The sequence below is a fragment of the Desmodus rotundus genome, chromosome 10 (assembly GCF_022682495.2).
Source record: "Desmodus rotundus isolate HL8 chromosome 10, HLdesRot8A.1, whole genome shotgun sequence".
In the NCBI taxonomy this organism is placed as follows: Eukaryota; Metazoa; Chordata; class Mammalia; order Chiroptera; family Phyllostomidae; genus Desmodus; species Desmodus rotundus.
Window position 1 is genome coordinate 86,711,000 of NC_071396.1, and position 22,228 is coordinate 86,733,227.

General features: G+C 48.7%; 1 protein-coding gene across 12 annotated transcripts in view; it reads left to right on the forward strand.

Annotated features, from left to right (window-relative positions):
- FHOD3 (formin homology 2 domain containing 3) overlaps positions 1 to 21,131 on the forward strand; it is a 420,803-nt gene extending 399,672 nt beyond the window's left edge. For 9 of the 12 annotated variants that reach the window (XM_053912979.1, XM_053912982.1, XM_053912981.1 and 6 more), the window contains 4 exons: positions 3,271 to 3,294; positions 4,881 to 5,055; positions 8,622 to 8,783; positions 20,513 to 21,131. In XM_053912979.1, coding sequence (XP_053768954.1) covers positions 3,271 to 3,294; positions 4,881 to 5,055; positions 8,622 to 8,783; positions 20,513 to 20,595 — 444 coding nt within the window. In that variant the 3' untranslated portion in view covers positions 20,596 to 21,131. The remainder of the gene's footprint in view (positions 1 to 3,270; positions 3,295 to 4,880; positions 5,056 to 8,621; positions 8,784 to 20,512) is intronic. The other 3 variants (XM_053912980.1, XM_053912985.1, XM_053912987.1) reach the window with 1 other exon arrangement.
- The last annotated feature ends 1,097 nt before the right edge of the window (positions 21,132 to 22,228 follow it).

Sequence of the window (22,228 nt, forward strand, 5' to 3'; positions counted from 1 at the left end):
ACCAAAGGCTTGTTTCCATTTTCAACCTCTGTGATGGAAGATAATGCTACTTATCATCGGAGGACAAATGTACTAATTTGGGAATAGATTCAGGATTTTAATCATCATAACAATGCTGTAGAACCAAATCAGCAAACACATGCATCACACTTGCAAGGCATCTGAATCGAGAAATGATTGATGTGTTTGCTCGAAGTCACAATCAGATGGCAGTCCCTTGAGTCAGAGATGATCAGGGTAGGGAGGGATCCCGAAGGACAGTGAATCTAGCAGGCAATCCCCTGGGGGTCTCTGCACACTTAGGTGTCTCTTTGAGTCTCGGGCTCTTCCCCCATGTTTCCCACATCATCCCTGAGCCCACCTGGCCCTGAGTGCAGTGGGCATGCAGATGGGAGATGCTCCGTAAGTGGAAGGGGAAGGGAATTGTGAAGATGTCAGGGATGAAGACACACAGTGCAGGTGCCTCTTTCCAATGTGCCTCTGTGAAACTTGCCGTGTCTGTTTGTATATTTGAGCAACACCTTGGTTCTCAGTGGCCCAGGGAATGGGACAGGTAAGCAGATAAGCCATCACCTTTTGCATGGCTTGGCTGGACTCAAGTCAGGCAGATTTCTTTGGGGGGGAATAAAATCAATGAAGAAGACCTCGCCAAGGCTGCCTTCTGTGCCCAGATGGGCGTTCACATAGTAGGAGAAACAGAGGGCACGCGATTCCTGTCCACATTCTTAAGGGGCCTGACCTTTCCATGGAGACCCGATGCACTATCTTAGTAATGTTACAAGTCTGTGGAGAACTAGGGACTAATCCCCTCATCATCCCCCACTCAGACCTCCTGTTTCCTTGGAATTTTCTGGACCCTTAGAGAGTGCTCAGATCGCTTTTCTGCACAAGGTGCCCTTTCAGCAACTGCCTGATGTTCCCAGCCCAGGGCCGTCAGCTGCGTCTGTCTCGGAATCTGTGTTCAGGAGAACCTCTCACCTCCTGGAGGACCGCAAACTGAACACACTTGGGCAAACGATGTCCCATGTTTCCTTCCAAAGTGTTATTTTTAAAAGTTGTAAAACAGGAGTGCTTACTTTTTGTGGAATTGAGACACATTGGAGGGTGGAAAATACAAGCCCAATATGCTTAAAATTATGAAAACACATCAAAATTTCTTGCCAAATTCTTGATATATATATATTTCTTTTTACAGATTTCACTAATTTAAAATTTTGTCCTTCTGTGAAAACATTCAGTGTTCAATTTATAAGCAGGGGTAAATTTTTCTAGGGCTTGATTAAAAAATATTTGAATTCCCATTAAAATCTGGCTTCTTTAGGGTTTATTCTCATTGTAGTCCCTACTGTTAGTGGGCATTTGTGTAGAAAGGTTGCCATCTGCTGGAGAATTAGTATATTGTCCCTTATGGCAAAGTGTTCAGGTTCATGTTTTCCCAGCTTCCAAGTCAGCAGGCCCCCATGGTGTGCCCAGCATGGCATGGGGCACCGAGGAAGATGTGGGTACAATAAAAGATGAGCTTAAATCATGAGGATGTCATAATCTGGTTGGAAAACTCATATCTACAACTTAAACCACTGAAAACAAAACCAAGCAATAGAAGCAGAGTCACAGAGCCCCTGCGCATCAGAGCTGGAAGCGATTTGGGGAGAAAACTTTGTAGTAAGGCACTTTTAATATAGATGCCGAATAATGAGGATGGGAGTGGTCGCAGTTAAACAGATGATTTTAGAAAAGGCACTATTTTCTAAGACACAGAGAAGCCTGGGTTAAATCTAGAGAGCCTACATTTGCAGAGTCAGCTTCCTATCTGCTCCTCTGTCTGGTCTCTCCTCTTCTTTCTCTGTTTCTGAATATGCAGAGAGCCTTTCTTAGGGTCCAGGAGTTCACCCAGGGAAGGATCTGTGAGAAACTAAGTAATTCCTCATCCGTGTATCCCACACTGGTGCTAGACAACGCAGCACAAGGCAACTGTGGCCCTGTCTGCTGTCACCGTACTCCGGATGGGCTGTGAGAACCTGGGTCCCCTCGCGTCACCCCCTGCCCCCGCCCCATCCCGCCAGGACTCCTGCACCAGGGGCACCGGTAGTGCTGGGTGAGGCCCTTGCCTTCTCTCTAGCCCAGCTTCCTCTTCTGTGAAAAGGGAATGCTGGTTACTTTGGGGGCTGCTGAGAGGGCTTGAGATTTTGTGTATCAGAGTCTTGCACATGTGCTAATTCCTGAAAAAACAAAGCAAAACACCCAAACCCTGGTTAAATAAATAAGCGCTAAGATTTAAAAAAAAAATCCAAAACAAAAACAGCACAGCAGGACAGTTATCTCTTGAAGCAATGCCATTTGGCCCGGGGCAGTGTGGAATGGGATGGACTGGAAGCACTGTGTCATTTCAGCTTCCGGAAGTTCAATCAGTTCTCAGAAACCTTGTGTCCGATTTGCTGGCCTGGCCCTGCCACCTCCATGGAAACAAACACAAGTTAAATTGAGGGTGTATTCAATTTAAAACCAAGACATTGAGATGACTTTCACCCTCACTTTTTTTAAAGGAAAGGGATGTTTTATTGGAAGTCACTTGAGGAAGTTTATCTGGTGAGAATTAAAAGCATGGCATGTCAGTTCTGACAGCCTCCATGAGGGACAGGCAAGATTTAAAGAGAACTTAATGTCATGTTTCTGAGGAGAGAGGAATGCGATCCATTCTGCTCAGGTGGCTGTTCCTCTTGTCCTGTCTGTGGAAGATTCTCGGAGGAACAGACCCGGCAGCCTGGGTTGGGGGCTGGGAGAGGGCGGTGTTCAGCACTTAGGATGAGAGGGGAGACAGCAGCTGATTGGAAGAGCCAGGCAGATGGAGGCCAGTCCACTCACTGAGGCCCTGGTGACAGGCAGGTGGTATGGGTTCCGCAGAATGTGGCTGGTCGAGTGGCAGTGCACAGAGCAGGGAGTGGGGTCTGCAGCGGCCAGGAAACCAGGTAAGCTGGCTGCCAGCCTCATGGGAAGCCTCAGGAGATTGGCCTGGAGCCCAGCAAACCCCTTCTGACTTTGGTCAGGATGGAGCTTGGGGCCCATGTACACAGGGAACGTCCAGACGAGGGCAGGAGGGCTACATAGGCAGGGCCTGGCATCTCCCAAATCCAGAGGGTGTGCCCTGGCTGTGGGGGTCAATTTCTTTATTTGGAACTTGACATGACGTGGAGGTTATCTCACCTTTGCTGACTTCTGTGCCTTCTAAGAATCCCTTCTGTCTTTTCCATCCTGTCCTGTCCTCTCGGGTAGACTGATGAAGAGGATGAAGTTGAGGTATGACTCTTTATAAACATGAAGAGTGCCATGTTTGACCTACCCGGCGTGCTGTAGAGTCTAACCTGACATTAGCACCGTTCAGACCTTTAAACCATGCATGGGTGTGTTCTGGCTGGTTTCTGTGTGGTCACTAACCTCCTTATGTGGGTTCTCATCGTGCTGTGTCTGCCAGGCGCTGAAGGGCTAACTGCATTTTCCAAGCTGTCCCTGAGTTCCAGGCCCTGTTTAGAGTGGCAGCTTCAGTGGACCTTTCCTTACCACTAGGAAAGTGGGCAGAGAATTTTCCCTCCGGCCCTGTCTGAGCCTTTTGGCAATGCAAGTATAAGAAGTGGGTTCTAGACCAACCACAACAAGAGCCCTAAAACGAAAGAGGAAGTAGGGCAGTGGCTAAGAGCCAGGCCAGAGAAGTGGTCACCAGCTGTGGGCAGCCTCTGACTGGTGCCCATTTCCTTGATTGGCGTCCACTGGATCTGGTGGGATCAGTGTGTGACGGGTGGGGTGGCAGGGGCGCCTCCTCCTGGTCCTGGTGCAGATGTCAGAGCCAGAGTCCAAGTCTGAGCTGATCGGCCCTGGAAGATGAGGAAGGAGCAGTATAGACGTACAAGCCACAGATGTGTCCCAGGCTCTATGTTGCCGTGGCCGTGACACTGGATGAAAAGAGGAAGCCCAGAGTCTCTGGAGCTCCTCTGTGCAAACAGACTGTTTGCTAACAGACTGTTTCTGTTTCATCCAGATGTTGGGCAACATGTGCACATGGCTGATGCTCTAGCATACCTCTGGGTAGGACATCTGTGTCCTGACTCTGTTCAGCTGGAATTAGGGAATATTATGTGCATGCAATGCTTGTGAAAACAATACATTTTTGACACCGTGAGAAGTAGTAAGTGTTGCCAAACTCAGTCTCAGCATGAATTTCTGAGTCATGTTCTGATTTGGTCCCTGAAGCAAACCCCCTTTGTCTGGGGCCTTTGGCTAGCCACTCACTCTCAGAGGGCCTCCGTTTCCTTCTTGGTGAAGTGAGGTGGAACTAGATCTGGAAAGATTCTCCCTAACTCCTAACATTCTCGAATTCTGTGACTGAATCCCACTTTTAAAATTCGACCATCATAAGTGATATATCAGAAAGTTTTAACTGCTTTCTGACACTAAGTTTAAAAAAAATTAAGGCTTAATATCTTTAATTAACAGGGCACATTTTGATGTCCACCTCAGGGCTTTGGTGTTAGGGATGGATTTACTTTCTGAGTTCTTCCCAGCGTTGGTTTTAGTCACCTGTTGCAGGCACCTGCTGAGGGAATTTGTAGTGAGCCAAGAGACCTACTGCAGTGGAGGGGTGGGTGTGGTCCTTCTGGATCCAGGGTTTTTCTTTCTGATAAAAGGACTTCCGGTATACTCAGCTGTTTTGTCATTAGTTCATCCACAACAATTGGTGACTGCCATCAAGAACGTGTCTGCAGAATACACACAAACCGAAAGGACAGAGAGACAGGGAAGCGGAGGATTTCCTCCACTAAACATTTTATAAGCTTGAATGGGCTTGTGGGAAGCCAGCTCACGCCATCTTCCCCCCTTTGGTCTTGCAGTCTGGCAAATTCTCCGGCAGTCCTCCGGCACCTTCGAGTCCACCACAGGGCCTGAGCTACGCTGAAGACGCCGCTGAGCATGAGAACATGAAGGCTGTGCTGAAAACCTCGTCCCCTGCCATGGAGGACGCCACCCCGGTGCTGGGTGTCCGCACACGCAGCCGAACGAGCCGAGGTAACTCTGGGCTGGACAGGATACGTCTTCCCAGTTAGCCACCCGTGGGGGTCTGGTCCCCATCACAGGTACAGACTACTGTGCCCAGGCAGTGGCTGCTAAAGGCAGTCGGAACCCCACGCTTTTCTTTACTCACACCTCCGTGACCTTGCTTCAGTAGCCTCATCTCGGAAACAAATAGTCCCCAAAATATAACCTAATGCACATAAAAGGAATTATTATTGTGAATGAGTGCTCTGGGTTAGCATTAGCAAATACAGTCCGATGCTAATTTCGGCTGGCCACCTGTTTTGTAAATAAGGTCGATGGAACGCAGCCATAGTTATTTGCCTTATGGTCTGTGGTGCTTTTCCACTGTAGGGGCAGAGCTGTGTGGTTGAGACAGAGACTGCAGGGCCCGGAGAGCCTCAAGTTTTAACTGCCTGGCTTTGTACAGAACGAGGCTGCTGACCCCTGGATTGAAGCACTGCCCCCAGTTACCCTTTGAACTCCTTAGAGGCAGACAGGAAACTACAACTTAAAGATGGTAAAGATAGACCAGAGTGTCCAGATTTGTATCATAACTTGGAAGGGATTTTATTAATTTTAATTAAGAGTTAAGATGCAGTTTTAATCTGAGAATGTTGACTAGCGTTTCCCTGGTCTAGTTGATTCCACACCAACCCTCCTACGTTTCCTCACTGCCTGCAGGGGAGGCCCGCATTGTCTGTGCTGTTGTTCGAGGCCCTCTGCAGTCTGGGCCATCCTTGTCTCCCAAATTTGGGTCTTCCAAATTTGGGACTCACGTTGTGGGCACAGTCTGTGTCTCCCTGGCCCCTCTGTTGCTGATGCTGTCCCCTTCGTCTCAGTTTACACAGGCCCCATGTGTCTTCAGAATCTACCTCCTCCATACTCCTGACTTGTAGGCTACTCTTTCACTCTGGACTTTGATCTTGACCCTTTAGCCTGGCTTTCATTTTCATATGCAGCTAAGAATATGCCAGAAGAGGGTCTGTCTCCCTCTGAGACACAGATGACAATTAGAAAAGTATTACTTCTTATGTCTATAAAGGCCTCCGTTTCTCAGAAGAGCCAAGAAGTGGCAGGATAGAAAGTATGTAAACAAGGAAGAATATAGAAGAGAAGAAAGTGGGGGAAGTCAGAAAGTGAAGAAAATACTATCGTTAAATGCTGAGCAGGAGAGACTGTCAGTCTAGAATGAAGTAAAACAAGGGTAAGAATAAAATAAAATAAAGCAGCTTTGCAGTGTTATGGGTTTTGAGGAGAGGAATGGGTACCACTTGTACCCTGTGGTACCCAAAAGGCCTATGATATCTCAGGCATGAGTCTCTCTGTGCTTGGCAGCCCTTGTGGAATTTGTGTGCTAGACTAAACGTGGCCAGCAGGAAGACCAAGGAGAACATTAAGGCCTGTACCATGGTGACCCTGGCCACCAGGAATCTTGAGCCCTGCACCTTGTGGGAAGGAAGGGTGGTGGGGTAGAAGCCATCTTGGGAGATGGAGTCTAGCATCTCTATGGGGACAAAATAGGTTGTGCTTATTTAAGAAAAGACTTGAAATGACAAAGAGAAAAAGATGTTTTGTTTTTTTTTTTCTGGGTTTGTTCCCTTTCGCTAACTGGGGAAAGGGATTAGAAAGGAGAGCTGTTCAGTTTCTCTGCTCATTCAGAGACTTCTGCTTCCCAGCGGCATGTTGTAGGGAGTGGGAAGCAGCCACTCCTGCTACAACCACCAGAGATTTGTGAAAATGACAAAAGCTTTCTTTAAAAGGCATCAGAGAACTGTGAGAGGGAAGAAGACTTTGCAAACTAGAATTCTGATGGAGCATGGTGTGTTTTCGAAAGGGCCATTTGGCATTTCGGAATGACACAGAACTGTACGTCGGTAGGTAAGAGGGAAAACAGTAACTTGCCGGGCACAGCACAGCGCCCCCTTGATGGTTCTGCTCTGAGGGGCCCCCCTGGAAGCAGTGCCACTGCCAGGCCTCTCACCTCCAGTGAGAGCACCAGACTGTCCTGAGGATGCAGAAGAATTCAGCTGCAGTTTCAAGTATTTCTGAGGAGAACCTATCTTGAAAGGGTTTCATGACACTAAAACAAACTAGTCTTCTGATAGAAGCGAGGAGGTCACATGCCAATGTTGTTGGTGTGCTCACATCAGTAAAACAAGACAAAATTTTTAAATGGCATCACCGATGACTAAACACCTCGTCTCAGGAAAACATCAATGTCCTATTGCCACAGGTGTCAAATATGTGCCTGTCACCTGCAGTCCTAGTCCTTCTTTTGCAAAGTGTGAATTACGTATGTATTTAACTCAGTCATATCAATGTTACTAGCAGAAATTATGAGTAAATTGTAGCATATAATACATTTGTGGTAAAATTTCAACCATAAACGTCTCCATGCAAATCAGCTCACTGAACTGTGATCAGCTATTCCCAGCTATTTCCATCAATATCCAAATGCCACAAGTTTTTAAAAATTGACATGGGTGAACTCAAACTTTTAAGCTATGGATTTAGTAACATTTTTTCCCTGTGATTCGGGAAAGGCTTACTGTTCTTTAGCTGGACCTAGTCAGCCTCAGGATACCTGTGTTCCATTTGGCTTAGAGTTTGAGAACACTCACCTACAGGCTTTTGAAGTTGTATGTTTGTTACAAAAGGAAGTGTAGGTACAGGAAATTTACTATTTCGAGCACATTTGTGCATCTTTCTTGTTAGAGAGGCTTTATTTCCCATCTTACAGATTTTACCAGGAAGTTGATTGACCTCAAAGGCACAGTTCTTGATATATTAAAAGAGCATGAATTTCTAAGTGTTTACCATGACTTGGGGACCCATATTTTTGCTGTGCTTTCTTCTTACTTGTCTGGGGGGGGGGGGGGGGCAGATGCTTCTATGCCAGGCTTGGACTGTCTTAACGTATAGTTATTAACAGATGCATTTTTCTGGTCAGGGGCAGAGGCATGTACCAAGAGAATTATTTCACCTCTCCCCTCTCTGGCTGTAGAGGCCAGTCTTATGATATTTAGAAGCTAGCTATTGCAAAGGTGAACTATGTTTCAAAGTGCACTGATTTCTGTTTCCCTGAATGAGAAGTTGGGGTTAGTTAATTCACTAGGCACATATGACCATGGACAGATAGACACCTTAACAAATGCCTCTGGACATTAGCGGGTACACATGGCCAGAGGTCTGCGATGCACACATCACCACCTGGCATGGGGGGGGGGATGGGTCGGCCCTCCTGTGATCACAGGACCTGGCAGGTGGAGGCCACACATGCAGGCACAGACAGGTAGAGGACAGTGAGACACAAGGACACAACTGTGGCACAAGGTATTAGGTGAGAAGAGCCCTGAGTGCAGGTTTGTGGGAGTCCAGAGTCTGGAGGGTAGTGGTCACAGTGGGGCCCCTGCAGTGGGGACAGGTGAGCACTTGCATCTGTCTGGCTCACCTGTCCTTTGCTGACAGAGCTCTGCTGCCGGACGAGCGGCGTTGTGTATTTTCTTTGGTGTTTTCCTTCTCTCTGAGTACATGGCATTCCCTGTTTAATTCATCAGGATCCACTAGTTCATGGACTATGGGCACCGATGACTCCCCTAACGTCACGGATGATGCAGCTGATGAGATCATGGATCGCATCGTCAAGTCGGCCACCCAAGTGCCCAGTCAGCGAGTGGTGCCTCGGGAGAGGAAACGCTCCCGGGCCAACCGGAAATCCCGTAAGTGCCTTTGACTTGGGGTGAGGCACCCACCCGGCAGTTCTGTGTGACCCCCAGAAGGGCAGAGACTCAGAGGTGGGCTCCAGTGAATTGCCAGTGCTGCCTGGAGGGCCCACCTGTGCTCATCAATGAAAGGTTTCACACTTGGCAATTACTGTTGGGTTGTAGAGGAGGGGTGCTGCAGTCACCCCTGCCCGGTGTATTTGTCATTTGTGGCCAGGCCTCCCTCTATTCACACTTTGTCCCTAGGAAGGTCTGAAAGGCCCCTCCATGTCTCTGGCACACAGAGGTGGGCTCAGGGGGCCTGTGTCAACTACTGCCCTGGGTGCTTTGCTGGAGACTATATTTCTATCCCTCTCCCAGCATCAGGGGCCACATTCTGGGTCGGAGATGGTTCCCCCAGGGCTTCGCTGCTGCCTTTGAGCATGTTCAAGGTGAAAACCAGTGCTTTTATGGTTATTAGGATGCTTAAAATATTTAATGTTAGCCTAAGTTGACTAGTCTGTTTTCTTCTTTTCCTACAAAATAGAAGATTCAACTAAATCAAAGCAACTGATATACTCCTTTAGTTGGTGCCTGGTGCTTTCTTTTGCCCCAAGTGGTGGGTGTGGAGTTGCCTCTGGAGGCACTGTGCCAAGTCCCTAGGGACCGCTCTCAGTAGAGAAGCAGGGTTCCTCTAATCCTTTGATACCACTTGCGTTTGCTGTGGCCTTTGCTTGTGTCAAGAGAGAGCTCAGCCCCCAAGCTTCAGCTCACTGCTGGTCACACAAGTGGCAGCTTGAGTCTTCACTGGCTCTGCTTCCTAGAATAAGGGGTGGTAACTAGGAAAGGGATTTATGACTTTTCACAAGAAGAAAGGCTGGTTGCCTCCTCCTGTCCTCACTCCCAAAAGTGACAGGAGAGTGACTCCAAGTAGGCACGGAGTTCACTTAGACTCAGGGAGCCCCCAGTGATGCCACCCTTAAGGTTCACATGGGAGGGGATTGGGGTTTGGGCTGCATGGTTGGACCCCATGGTTCTGCGTGACCCGTTGGCTCGCTTGTTTCTGGGGTAAAGGGTGCTAAACCAAATGGCTGCAGACTCGGGCACCATTCCTTTTATGTGCTCTGCTTTCATCTCTGATGGAGACGTTTTCTCCAGAAAGGAAAGTAACGCTTGACAACTACACCAGAGGGAAGCAGGGCTTCTCAAACTACAGAGCTGTGAGTGGCGGGGGTGGGGGAATACAATTTTCATTCAGTAAGATGAGTGGCTGACAGTCTGTTTTGGCCACACTCCTGGATGAGGCCAGTGCTGCTGGTCCTGGGTACACACTTCGAGTGACAAGGCTCCTGAGCTGAGGCTCTCAAGCATGGCGGCACGTTGGAAACTTGTGCAGCGTTGAGCATTGCACGGTCTGCCCTGCACCCAGGCTGACTACTTCAGTCTCTTGGACCCCGCCCCCTCCCCTTGGATGATGAGTGGCATTAGGAGGAGGGCTTTCCCTCCATTGTGTGCATCCCCTGCCCCATTCCCTCCTTTTTTTTTTTTTTTTTTTTTAAATGGAAAACTATCATTCAAGGGGACTGGCTTTTCACATCTTCAAGAATATGTTTGTGGACTCCCAACATCAATATCTGAGGCCTTTATGTTTAGTTTTTCCAACATTTTCCTATTTCCTGGTGCTGCTGTGAAGTCTAGTGCTCCTGTGTAAGAACTTGGCTAAAGCTTTCTACATAGAGTGGGTCCCCAGACACCATGGGAATCTCCTGGAGGCTGGTGAGAATGCACATTGGGGGATTCTGCATTTAGCCAGACCTCCGGGGGGCTCCCAGGCACAGTAATGTGGAGCAGCACTCAGGTATGATGCCAGGGGTGGAATTGCAGGGGCCTCAGGTGTGCGCATCTTCCGTGGCGAGCTCTTCTTCAAAGACAGGTTCATCCACACTCTCTCTGCCCTGCGAGCTGAATCTCAATTCCTCCAGGCCAAAGTGGCACTCCCTTTTTGCCTGGCTGAAGAAGGTGAAATGGTATTTCCTTGTGGTTTTAACTGACTTTCCCCTGCATACTAAAAGGTTGGATCGAGTCTCTTGCCATTTACATCTCTTCTTTTGTGGGTGGCTTGTCCATATTGTGTTGTCTATTTTTCTCTTGCTCTTTTTCATGATAAGTCTATTTCTTAAGTAGCTTTTTAAATGAAATTCATAAAAGGCTCATGAAGGTCTAATGTAGATTATCTTCAGTGTTTGCCCTTTATTGCCCTCCTACTGGTTACTTCAAAAGACTGGTAACCAAATGGCAGAAACCTTGTACCCGACCACTCCTGGTCTTGCTATAACCGGGAACCTCAGTGCAAGAAGCCCCCCGGGAGGGTCTGGGAAAAGCATGTGTGTGTGGTGGCCCGGGGTGGGGGGCAACCAAAGGAGAGGAGTAGAGAATGGGTGCCAGGCCAGGGGGTACCCTCACAAAGGTGGGCAGGTTCGGGCCAGGAACCTCAGAAAAAGAGGCCGCATGTGACAGTGGCCTGGCCAGTCCCCAGAGTCCCAGGGTTTGCCCTCCTCCTGCAGGTTACACATGTTGGCAGAGAGCGCCGGCCCTGCCTTCTGGTCCAGAGAGGACCAGGTTCTTGCAGAGATGCGTAATGTCAATGGGAACAACCACACAGACGTAATTAAGTTTCCTCTTCGATCTGGCCAGAGAGATATTTTGCCTGGTTTTGTTGTTGACATAAAATAATATCCTTTGGTATCGTTTCCAGTCCAATCTTATGCAAAACAGCCGTATATTCTTTTTATTTAGCCAAACGCATTCCATCCTGTGATGTAGTTACTACAACAAATACAGCACTCCATGCATGTAAATGTTTATTTGTGACAGGTTTAATTTATTGCTAAGGCACAATGCACGGAAATTTAAGATGGGGAAGTTAACTTTAATTTCTATTTAAAGGATGATAAACTTCAGCTTTTCACGAGAGGTTAAAAGAATAAGAAAAAAATAATTTGCAAAATCAACATGAAGTTTCGCCTTTTGGGTTCCGCCCTGAAACAACACTGTATTTTATTTGATGGTTTACTGGTTGCAACAAGGCAAGTGGATAATGAATAACCAACATATTTGGGCTGTAACTCATTTGGCCAAAGACAATAATAGTCCAGCTATTGCAGGAAACTAAACAAAACCTATCCCATAACCTAGAAATTTATGGCCTTCCAGCCACTTGGGAATCCTCTGAGAAATTAAATGTCTGCTTTCCTATTTGGTGCTGGTGGCCAGGCCTACACATGGCAAATGTCCTGCTAAAGCCTAGAGTATGCAGCCAGGTGGGACACAGCAAGGGCATCTTTGTCGATTCATTGGTTCCCTGGGCTCAGTTCTGTTGCTTTTCCAGCTGGCATCATTAGGGTCTCTTTAAGTGGGAGGTTTCAAATCCTCTGGTTGATTTCCAGCCTGTGGAAGGGTTGCTCCAATGCCTCATGTGCTCCCCCAGGGTGTAGCCAAGTCTCTCCAATCAGCTGGTGCACATAACCAAAGGGGAATGTTCTACGTGCTTTTCGTTTTATTTTTTTTACTTTGGCTTTTTCATTTCATCATCGTGGGGCAGGTGTTTTGTCCCAGGGCTGTTTGTACTCTTAGACCTCCCAGATGTTGGCCTCTCCTAGAAACCCCTGAAGCTGACCAGCACATGAGGTATCATTATGGGTATGATTCTGCAGGATGGGCCCCGGTGGCTAGGATGGAGAGGGGGCCCCTCCCCAATGCTCTTTTCTCTTGGACCCATCTTGAGAAGAGGGTCTCCACCCAGCTGGCTACCTGCACGTGGCCACTAGCCCAGATTAACAGAATGGGGGATAGGGACTCATAGTCCGCCTTTTCTCTTTGCCCCAGGGGCTTGCTATGGTTGAGAGGGGCAGATGCCGCTTCTCTGCTGAGTTTCTCTCACGGAGAGTCAGGGCCCCACCTGTGACATGACTGTGGAGTTTGGGGCTCAGGGCTATATTTCTCTAAAGATGTGATCACTTTGATGTGACCTACAAGTCATCGACCAATTTCTTAACCAATTCGGATTATAAGGTTGGGTACCCTTACAGGAAGTTGCTCAGTGGGCAGAGCCAGAAGTTCAATTCCAGGGCCCTTTGGGAAAGGAATGCAGAACTGATCTGATTTTTCATCCTAACTGACTCTCATCCCCTCACACCATGGCTTCCTCTTCTGCGTGTCTCTCGTGAAGCTCCGGCACTCCTCTCGAAAGGCGTGTGGCGTATTTTACATGGATGTGATGTAACTGCAACCTTATTCTATTTCTCGTACAAAATATGGAGGGATGCCATGCTCTGTATTAAGTCGAATTTCATGGGGAAAGCGAATGATTGAATCTGAAAAATGATTGAATCTCTTTTGGGGAAAACACGTTTGATGTCTTACAAAATATTAGGTTCAGCCCTAGGCCTGAACGGTGGTACACAGTTTACTTCGGTTGTCTCTACTTTTCCAAAGTGGTCATTGACAATATCCGGGAATTGTCTCACTAATCCCATTTAAAAAATTTTCTCTGCATTCCCATTAAATGTTCTTCCTTAATTACTGTGAACCAATGTTATACTTACATAAAATTTGTATTTATAGGGCAGGACAACAATGGCAATAGCCCAGAGGCTTTAAAATGAACGCTCTTGGGAAACAGTAAAATGAGATGTTGGAAAGAACCAAAATCTCCTCGGTCCAACTTTTGTCTCCTCAACAAGAGTCATTACTATTTACTCAGCACCTAATTAGTCTTCAAACTCATTAAAGCGCTTGGATCCCTCTGCTGAAGACAGCTGAGGGTGGCCCCCCAGGCGAACAGGACACCGGACAGGAAGATAAATAGACGAGTGCATGAAAGCACCAGGTGGAGAGCCGTCGCATTTTGGAGGGGATTCAAGGCCGCGTGCGTGTTGGGCAGAGGGCCACCAGCAGGGCACCTCAGGCTGCAGGCGTGGAGGGGCCAGGGCAGGATGGGGCTGACTGTGGCTCTCTGATTCGCCGGGTGTGCTTGAAGCCTGTAGTGGGTCTCAAAACCTTTTTCCTAGAAGAGAAAGATGGGGAGGTGGGGGAGGCATTTGCTGCCTCTGCTCTGCATTGAGAGGGCCTTGGAGGCAGGGGTGGGTGGTCACAGGAAAGGGACTTGGAAGGAGGAGGTGGAGGGTGGGGAATGATGGGGGCATGATCAGAGTCCTGGAACTAGGGAGAGAAGTGAGGCCCAAACCAGAGAAGATGCTATCAAAACTGCAAACAGACCCCCACTTACGAGGGCCCTGGGAACAGATGCAACATGGGTATACAGGCCTTGCTTCTGAGCCCACGGGGGTGGGAGCAGCCCCCTACCCAGAGCAGGGCCGGGTCAGAAGCCAAGACTCTGATGTGGCAAGAAGCTTGCTCAGAAGCCTCAGGTTTAGAGAGCTGATACAGGAAGAATTTTGGAAGTTTCACTTCACTGAATGGCTTTCTGGTTGTTTTGTTTTCAAATAATTCCCCTCCCACCCTCCCACTCTCCTATACTGGAAACTTAGCACATTGAGAGGAGGCTGGCTCGGGTGTTCTCCACCGCGCCTGTCTGTGTATCAGGTACCCATCTGGCCCGCAGAGAAATCCGACGATCTGTCTTTCCTCCTCCGAGAGCTGTGCTGAGGGCAAAGCAGGGGAGTCCCGTGAGCGTGTTTTGGAAAGCCAAGCACCTTACCGACAGAAGGTTATGTGGTATTTCTGTTGCCTTTGCTGCCAAGTTCAAAAGCAGTTTCCAAGCTCGTAATTTCAGGCAACAGAGGAGGAGACTGGGTTCTCCGTGATTACTTGGCCTCACTGAACCCATCTTTTTTTTTTTTTTTTTTTTAGATTTTATTTTACTTTTTTATTTTTAGACAGAGGGGAAGGAAGGGAGAAAGGGAGAGAAGCATCAATGGGTGGTTGCCTCTCGCGTGCCCCTGACTGGGGACCTGGCCCACAACCCAGGCATGTGCCTTGACTGAGAATCAAACTGTGACTCTGGTTCACAGTCCAGTGCTCAATCCACTGAGCCACTCCAGCCAGTGCTGAACCCGTCTTCTTTGACGCCGTTAGGTCAGGAGTGCCAGCCTCCCAGGGCAGTTGCGAGGGTTAAGTGAGGCACCCGTGACAGGTTCCCACCGCCCTCCATCCCTCCCTTCCATGCTCTGTGATGTTGCTGCTCAAAGGACCTGAACCTGGGGAGAATGCAAAGCTGCCTGCAGGTGCTTGGGGGCCGCTGGGTCCAAGTCACAGGAGGGCCTGTGCACAGTCGGCATTCTGCTACCCTCCTGCACCTCATCCCACCCACCACTGTCCGCTTCACTTGGCTGCTTTAACTTGTAGCCAAGACCCGCCCTCACCTTTCGTTTTACCTGCACGATGCTGGTTTCATGGGCTTGCACCCGTGCGCCGGAGGCTGCACTGTCAGCACGGTACCTGGCTAGTATTGTGGTGAGGAGGAGGACTGATGGCCTGGACTTCCCTGGAAGGGGGAAGGCAGTTCTCTCTTGCCCAACACTTGAAATAATGCTGAAAACTGAGTCTGGAGATCCTGAGCCGCCCTTCCTTCTTATCTGTAGACTTCCCAGGTTGATGTCTCTTCTCCCAGAAAACAATGGAGAGAACGTGTTTAATTTCTTTCCTCTCAGGCCACACTCCACCTCCCCCTCCCCTCACCCATCACGAGACTTACAGGAGGCAGCCTGCTTTTGCATTTTAAGTGTTGCTCTCTGATCAGTGCCTACCTAGAAACCTAAGAGATCATTGAGGAGCCTGGATGTGAATGTAGCCACAGAGGTAGGAGGGAAGTGTGATGGGAACCAAGACCGTGACGAGACCAGGTGATAAGAAACACCTGATACCCTTAAGTATTTCCAAGATACATCTCAGCATGAGTGAACATAATTCGGGGTTCCACAGGGCTCAGAGACTGCAGCCCTGTCCCCACAGGGGCCTCCGCCTTCCTCAGGGCCCTCCTCTCCCTGCATCGCGGTCACACGGCAAGGATGGAATCAGGGACCCCAAACTTGGCTGGCTGTTCGATTGTCCTGGGAAGGTTAAAGCGTGCGGGCCTCTCCCTGAGACCTTTGTTCTGTGTGTCTGGGCTGAGTCTAAGAAGTTGAGCTGGATGCCGTGAAGTTTGAGAACTTTGGCTTGTTGTTCCAGTTTTTAAACTTTTTATTTGGAAAAAATTATACTTACAGAAATGTTGCAAAAATAGCACACAGAGTTGCCTTATATCCTTTCCCCAGGTTGCCCTAATGTTAACACCTTGCATAGTACAGGGCAGTTTATCAAAACTAAGGCACGAACATTGGCACAGTCCTATTCACTGAACTATAGGCTTGATTCGGCTTCCGCCAGTTTTCCCACCGAAGTCCTCTCTCTGTTCCCTGACCCCGCCCAGGGCCTCACACAGCGCGGAGGCACCAGGTCTCCTCCTCCCTGGGGAGGCGGTTTCATCACCTTGATGCTTTTGAAAAGTGCTGGTCAGTTATATTGTGGAATGCCCGTCAATTTAGGAAACCTCTACTTTTAGTGTATAGGATTTTATGAGTCAAAAAAAAAAAAAAAAGCAAGATGGAAGATGGAAGGAAATAAGGTGGGGGGGAATCCCTCAGATGGTTGAATAATTGACTTTGATCAAAACCCCACAGAAAATCCAACATTGATTCACTAAGAACTATACACCTTAAAAGGATTTCCTACGTTTAAGTCCAAAGGGCACACCTGGACCCGGCACTTTTTCCCCTCAGCAGCCAGGCCCCTGGAGGAACAGGAAGTGCACAAGTGCGCAGTTTTGAACAGAAGCAGGGCCAGTTACCTCCCAACCACAAGACCCATGCGTGTAAGACACCTTGAAGTTCCGACCTTACTCCCTGTTATCTTAGACACATCACTTGCAGTGTACGTGGTAGAAAATCCTTAGAATCTTAGAAATTACAAAAAAAACAACTTATACTACATGCAACAAAGGAAAAACAATCTGTCAGTGAGCCAAAGGTGAAGAAAGGCAAAAAATGGATTTCTGTGACCTGGAAGTAAAACTCAGTGCATTTTGCATCCATGTGAAAGATGGGTAGACGGTGTCCTGTCAGGCTTCGGCAGGGCACGGCTGTTTCCGGGCTGGGCTGAGTCAAATGCCCTGGATCAAGTTCTTCTCCTCCGCTTACTGTGTGCGCGTGGGCCGGGGACTCGATCTCTGCCATTTACTCACTAACTGGGAGATACCCATCTCACAGGCTTTTGACGAAGATCAAATGGAATAATCCATGTTCCGGCTCAGCAAACTGGCTGCCATTGCCATTATTCTCAGATTCAACTCATCTTAGCAAAGAGTCACTTGAGAGCACTTTGTAGGACTAAAGTTTGTTTTCACTTCCGAGGGGGTGGGAAACGAGACGAAGAACTTAGGTTTTGTACAAGTCCGCAGTCACCCTGTGCTGCATGTTGACACAGAGGCGCCCCTGTGTCAGATCCCACTGCTGTCACTGCTGCGTGAGAGCTGTCGCGGCGCCTGGTGCAGAGTGGCCGCTGGTGCCAGCGAAGTGACCCATGCCGTCTATGGAAGAGCTGCGAGGCAGACAGGGATAAACATTTCCACGGTCTGTTCTCTGTTAAGCAGCTGCGGGGAGGGGAGGCAGTCACATGTGACAGGCTGGGGAGCTCCAGCCACAGCATTTAAGGGGGAAGCAGGGATGGGGAGTGGAGAGGGGCCCAGACATTATCTTATCAGATGTAAGCCCGTCCCACTACCCCTGGCACTTGAGAAATCCTCTGTGTGTGATGGAAGACTTGTTTTTGTTGTACGAGTCCCACATCCCGCCAGACTCCGTTTGCTGGTCCCCTCATTCTCTTATGTCCCCAGCCCTGTTTTGCTTTCGGGAGTGAGAGCCAGCTCCCTGTCTGGACAGGGTCTGCAGATTCTTCACAGCATGTCCTGGTCAGCCCCCTGTCTCCCTGACGGCAATACTTGGCTCAAGCAATGTTTGCTGAATGACTGAGTGAACTGATGAGCAGGCAGATGGATGAACGGACACCAAAAGAGCCCTTTCTATGCATTATTTGAATTGGGGTACAAAACTGATTTCAACTGATTACCTTCACTTCACACCTCCTTTAAGTGGTAATGTGAATTAACTCTTTCACAAAGGAAGGATGCAGATTCTTTTGGGAGGCTAATACATTCATGTTTATTATGAGGTTATTATATTTATTATTGTATTTGTTGCAAGAGAATTAATCTGAGGCCTACAGAAAGTAGGATTCTGTAGATGGGACAGGCTTTTCTAGGAAGACTCAATTTTCAGGGACACATCGGCAAGCAAAGGGACCTTGGCCTACACTGGTTTTCCCTGAAGTGGAGAACACGTAAGTCCACACAGAAGAGGTGTGGGTGGGTCCCAAGGGGTCTGGCACATGAAAACTTCGAGTAGACCACGATGCCAAAGGCAGGGTCTCTGTGTCGTCAGGCAGGAAGGCCGGTGAAGCACCTCGAAGCTTTGTTCTGTTCTGTCAGCCTGTCCCGGAGAGGCTGGTCAAGGCCCACATCTATTAGGAGGTTATTGCATGTGCTATAAGGTGCCAGAGTTCTTACTCAAGTATTTGCTTGAACCAAACACTACAGGAGTAAAGCCAGTATGTGACCAGAGGTGGTAAAGCAGGGTTTTAAATGCCCTTATGGGTCAGGGCATTTTAGGGAGTCTTCTGTCATCATTTGGCCAAGCATGTTTACCTCAGGCACAAAGACTGTGGTTCATAGACCCACGGCCATGCCGCCTTCTGCGGCTGGTGAAATTTAAGATGCCCTGCTAGCGCAGCGTGGACGTCTTCAGGCAGAACCTTGTATCTTGGGTAAGAGGTCCTAGTAGTCCTTGTTAAGAATGAGAAATATTTTATCTTATTTTCTGCCATTAAAATTATCTTTCTTCAACAAACACTTGAAGGAGTGTTTAAAGGACATAAAAGAGTATTACAAACGAGTATTTTTATTGCGGCCCCACAGAACAAATTCCATTACTCAGTTAAATGTGATCCGCCTCCAGCCAAGGCTCTGGAGCCAAGCATTTTGTCTGCATGAGTTAGACACTCAGTCTGGAGCCCAGGGGGCGGGGGCGGGGGGGGGCGCACTGGTGCAGGAGAGCTGCAGATGGCCAGCTCCCGGCCCAGCGCTAGGCTCGGGAATAAAGTAGTGTGTGTTGGGGGCATGGTACAGGTTTTTGTATCTCTATAAAAACCTACACTTGATGTCTGTGAGCCTTCCACAAGCGTGTTGGTTCTTTGAGTGAGGTGCTGAGCACACAGTAGGTTCTCCATAAAGTATTTATTGATCGACCAGTTGATGGATTAGGTGTTGGCCCCAGTTCAAAGCACTGATTCCGGGGAGAGAAGAAACTATTTATGGTAGATATTGGCCCCTGTTCATTCTGCCATGGGCGTGGGGCTATCAGGTCCTCTGTCCACAGGATAAGTGGGCTTTTTCCCAGGGAGTGATGGGGAGACATGGAATGTTGGGTGTTGCCTAAAGACGTATAAGGTACAGCCCTGGCCTTTGGGGAGGCCTCAGAAAATACAGCTCCATGGGCACAGAGCAGATTCAGGGGATTGGGTCTGGCAAGGGAAGATGGGAAGTTACTAAGCTTTACCTTCTCTGGGTTCTGATCATCTCAGGGACTTTGGCTGATTTAGGATTTAGTATGGAAGGTAGTTCTGTACCATGCCTCTTCTGAAAATAGAACAGATACCACAAACTCTATATGACCTTATGTATAGGATACACCAAACACGATTTATAAGTTAAGGGGAATGTAATTAGGCAAGCTTTCAAAGGAAGGACCTTGCCTTGGAAGAGGCAGCTGTCTCCTCATTCACCCTTATCCAGCCTTTATTTGCACATCAAAACTGATCAACCCTGAGCAGTGGGAAAACCCACAATGCCAGGCTACACAGAAGCCAATGCTAAGTCAGTGAAATATGAGTATTCTTCCAATGGCCAGTTGTAAGCCCCAGTGAAGGGGTCATTGGTCCTTCCTGAGCCTTGTGTGTTTCTCAGGGAATATCCACCAAATCCACCCAGAAGTTTGGCGGTTTGCTACTTGGCATCCAGTCTGCAAGGAGTCCCTGGTCATTCTCTCTAGAGGCCCTTTGATGCCTTGAGACTGAGACCCACGATGCTCATAGACTCACCCTGACTGCTGTCCCTCTGCCCTGGGTTCTCTTAACACCTTGCTCTCCCAGGCCACGGGTGCTTTGTTCTGTCCCCCTTTGTGGGGTTATCTTACACCTGACTTGCATCACTGGAACTCACATTCTCTTAGGCTCTGTGATCAGTTTCCCGCCTCTGACCCAGTCCTCGTGCTGGTCAGAGGTGGGGCTCTCCACAGGCCGTGTGCACTTCTGCAGCTTGTACCCATTTCTCAGAGACTCTGTAAGGACGGGCCTCTTCTCCCGTCTTCCCTTACAAGGTGCCCCCTCCGCTTGGCTCTCCCGGTCAGTGCCTGTGGCATTTTCAGGTCTGTTTCGTGCAGCCCCAAGAGTTTTCCTGCCCTGGAAGATAGACGGCGAGGGCACTCCAGCAGGAGTAGGACGGGCTGAGCCTCCGTGAGCCCTGTGACTCCCCTGGGAGTCCTTGGGGGACCGAAGGCTGCTGGGCCGAAATCCCTGTGCCTGGCTGCTAACACCACCTTCTCTTCTCCTCCCTTTGTGACCTGCTCGTGCCCTGGCAGTGCGGCGGACCCTGAAGAGCGGCCTGACTCCAGAAGAAGCCAGAGCCCTGGGCCTGGTGGGCACCTCGGAGTTGCAGCTGTAACGCCCATGGGCGCCCAAAGAAGTGTGCCTGAGCAGACTGCGTGCTCCTGCAGGACAGAGTCCCCCCCACCCCTCCCCGTGGGGGCGGGGAGACTCCACGCGAACACCTGGAGGTTCTGACAGGGAGTGCCGTTTCTCGGAGCCACCAGGTGGCTGTGTTGCGCGCTGTGCGCTGACACGGACCTGTTGGAGTTTCCTTCTCGTGCTTTCTTCATCGTGTCAGCTGTGTTTCTCTCGTTTCCGTGATACCTGGTTTAGTAGTTCCAAAGTGTGATACCTTTTCTGTGCAAGGAACAGCCCTTTGAAGGAGCAAATCTCTTCTGTCACAGTTACTATGGTCATCTGAGGCAATTGGATTAGATTCACAGACTGGGTCTCTCCACAACACCAAAATATCCAGATGTAAACTCCAAAATTGTACACACAAGAAAGCACAGATTGTTTACCAGTTGTGGATTTTAGATGTACTAAATGTTTATATGAGCTCATAAATGTACACCATGTTTCAAATACTAAATAAAGAGTTTAATGTCATAACCAGAAATTTTTATTCTCTTGGCTGTAGGACCTTAAACAGCTCCATAGGCTTCCTCCTTCTGGGTCAGCAAAACCTATTCTCAGATTCATCAGAAAGACCCTGGCTCAGAATGGTTTCCAGGCCCTGTGGGTTTTGGTTTTTGTTAATAGGATGAGAAGCTCTGACAATGTGCTCTTTGTAACTACTGATGGATTAGGCATTGGGCTTTGTAGCAGGACAAGCTAGCAATAACCTTACCTGCATGCTTTGTTTTGCTCCATTGCAATGTGGAAGCAAAAATTAGAGTAGCATTTCGAAGATCTGAACTATTCTGCAACTCACTTACCTCTTTATGTAAAAACTCATTTTCTCAAAAAATTTCCCAAGTCACCAAAACAAAATGGAAATTGAACCTTTTAACTACAGAGAATGACAAGTGTAGTCCTTGGCACTGAGCACAGGTCATCGGAAGCTGAGGTGTCCAGAGTGGGAGGTGCTGGGAGGGGCTCTCAGCAACGGCACAGCCACGCTGAGGGGGCCGCTGCCCACATGGTAGCTGAGCCCTCCACTGAAGGTCGCTCGGTCCAAGGTCACATGGCTCCCTGTGAAGAAACGCTGCCTCTGGAAACAGAACACGGAAGACCACTGCAGCAGGTATGTGGGGGTCGAAAGACCATTGTGTCACTGATTCTCCCGTTGCCTCACTTTCAACGCCTCTGGGAGTCTGCATTGCTGAATCTGGGCGTGACTTCTAGGCAAGATGCAATTGTGTTGTCTGAACAGCCAATGAGCATAGATTCACTCCACGGGCCTCTGTGACTGTGTCCCCGCCCCCTCCTGCATCCTCACTCATTGAGCAACAGGGAGCTCTTTCCAGCAGGCATTTGTCAAGAAATACATGATGAGTGTGAGCACCAGGAGAGCCCGGGCCCTGTAAGAATTAGGTCTGTGCGTTACAGACAATTGAGTTTATTTCATCACTTTCTTAAAAGGCATTAGGTATTAATGTTTATTTCCTTATGGTTCTAAATAATGTAATATTCTGCATATGGTTTAGTGGTTTGTGGGTGTTTATTTGCCTTGGCACTGAATACAGACATAGAATATCTGTATCACC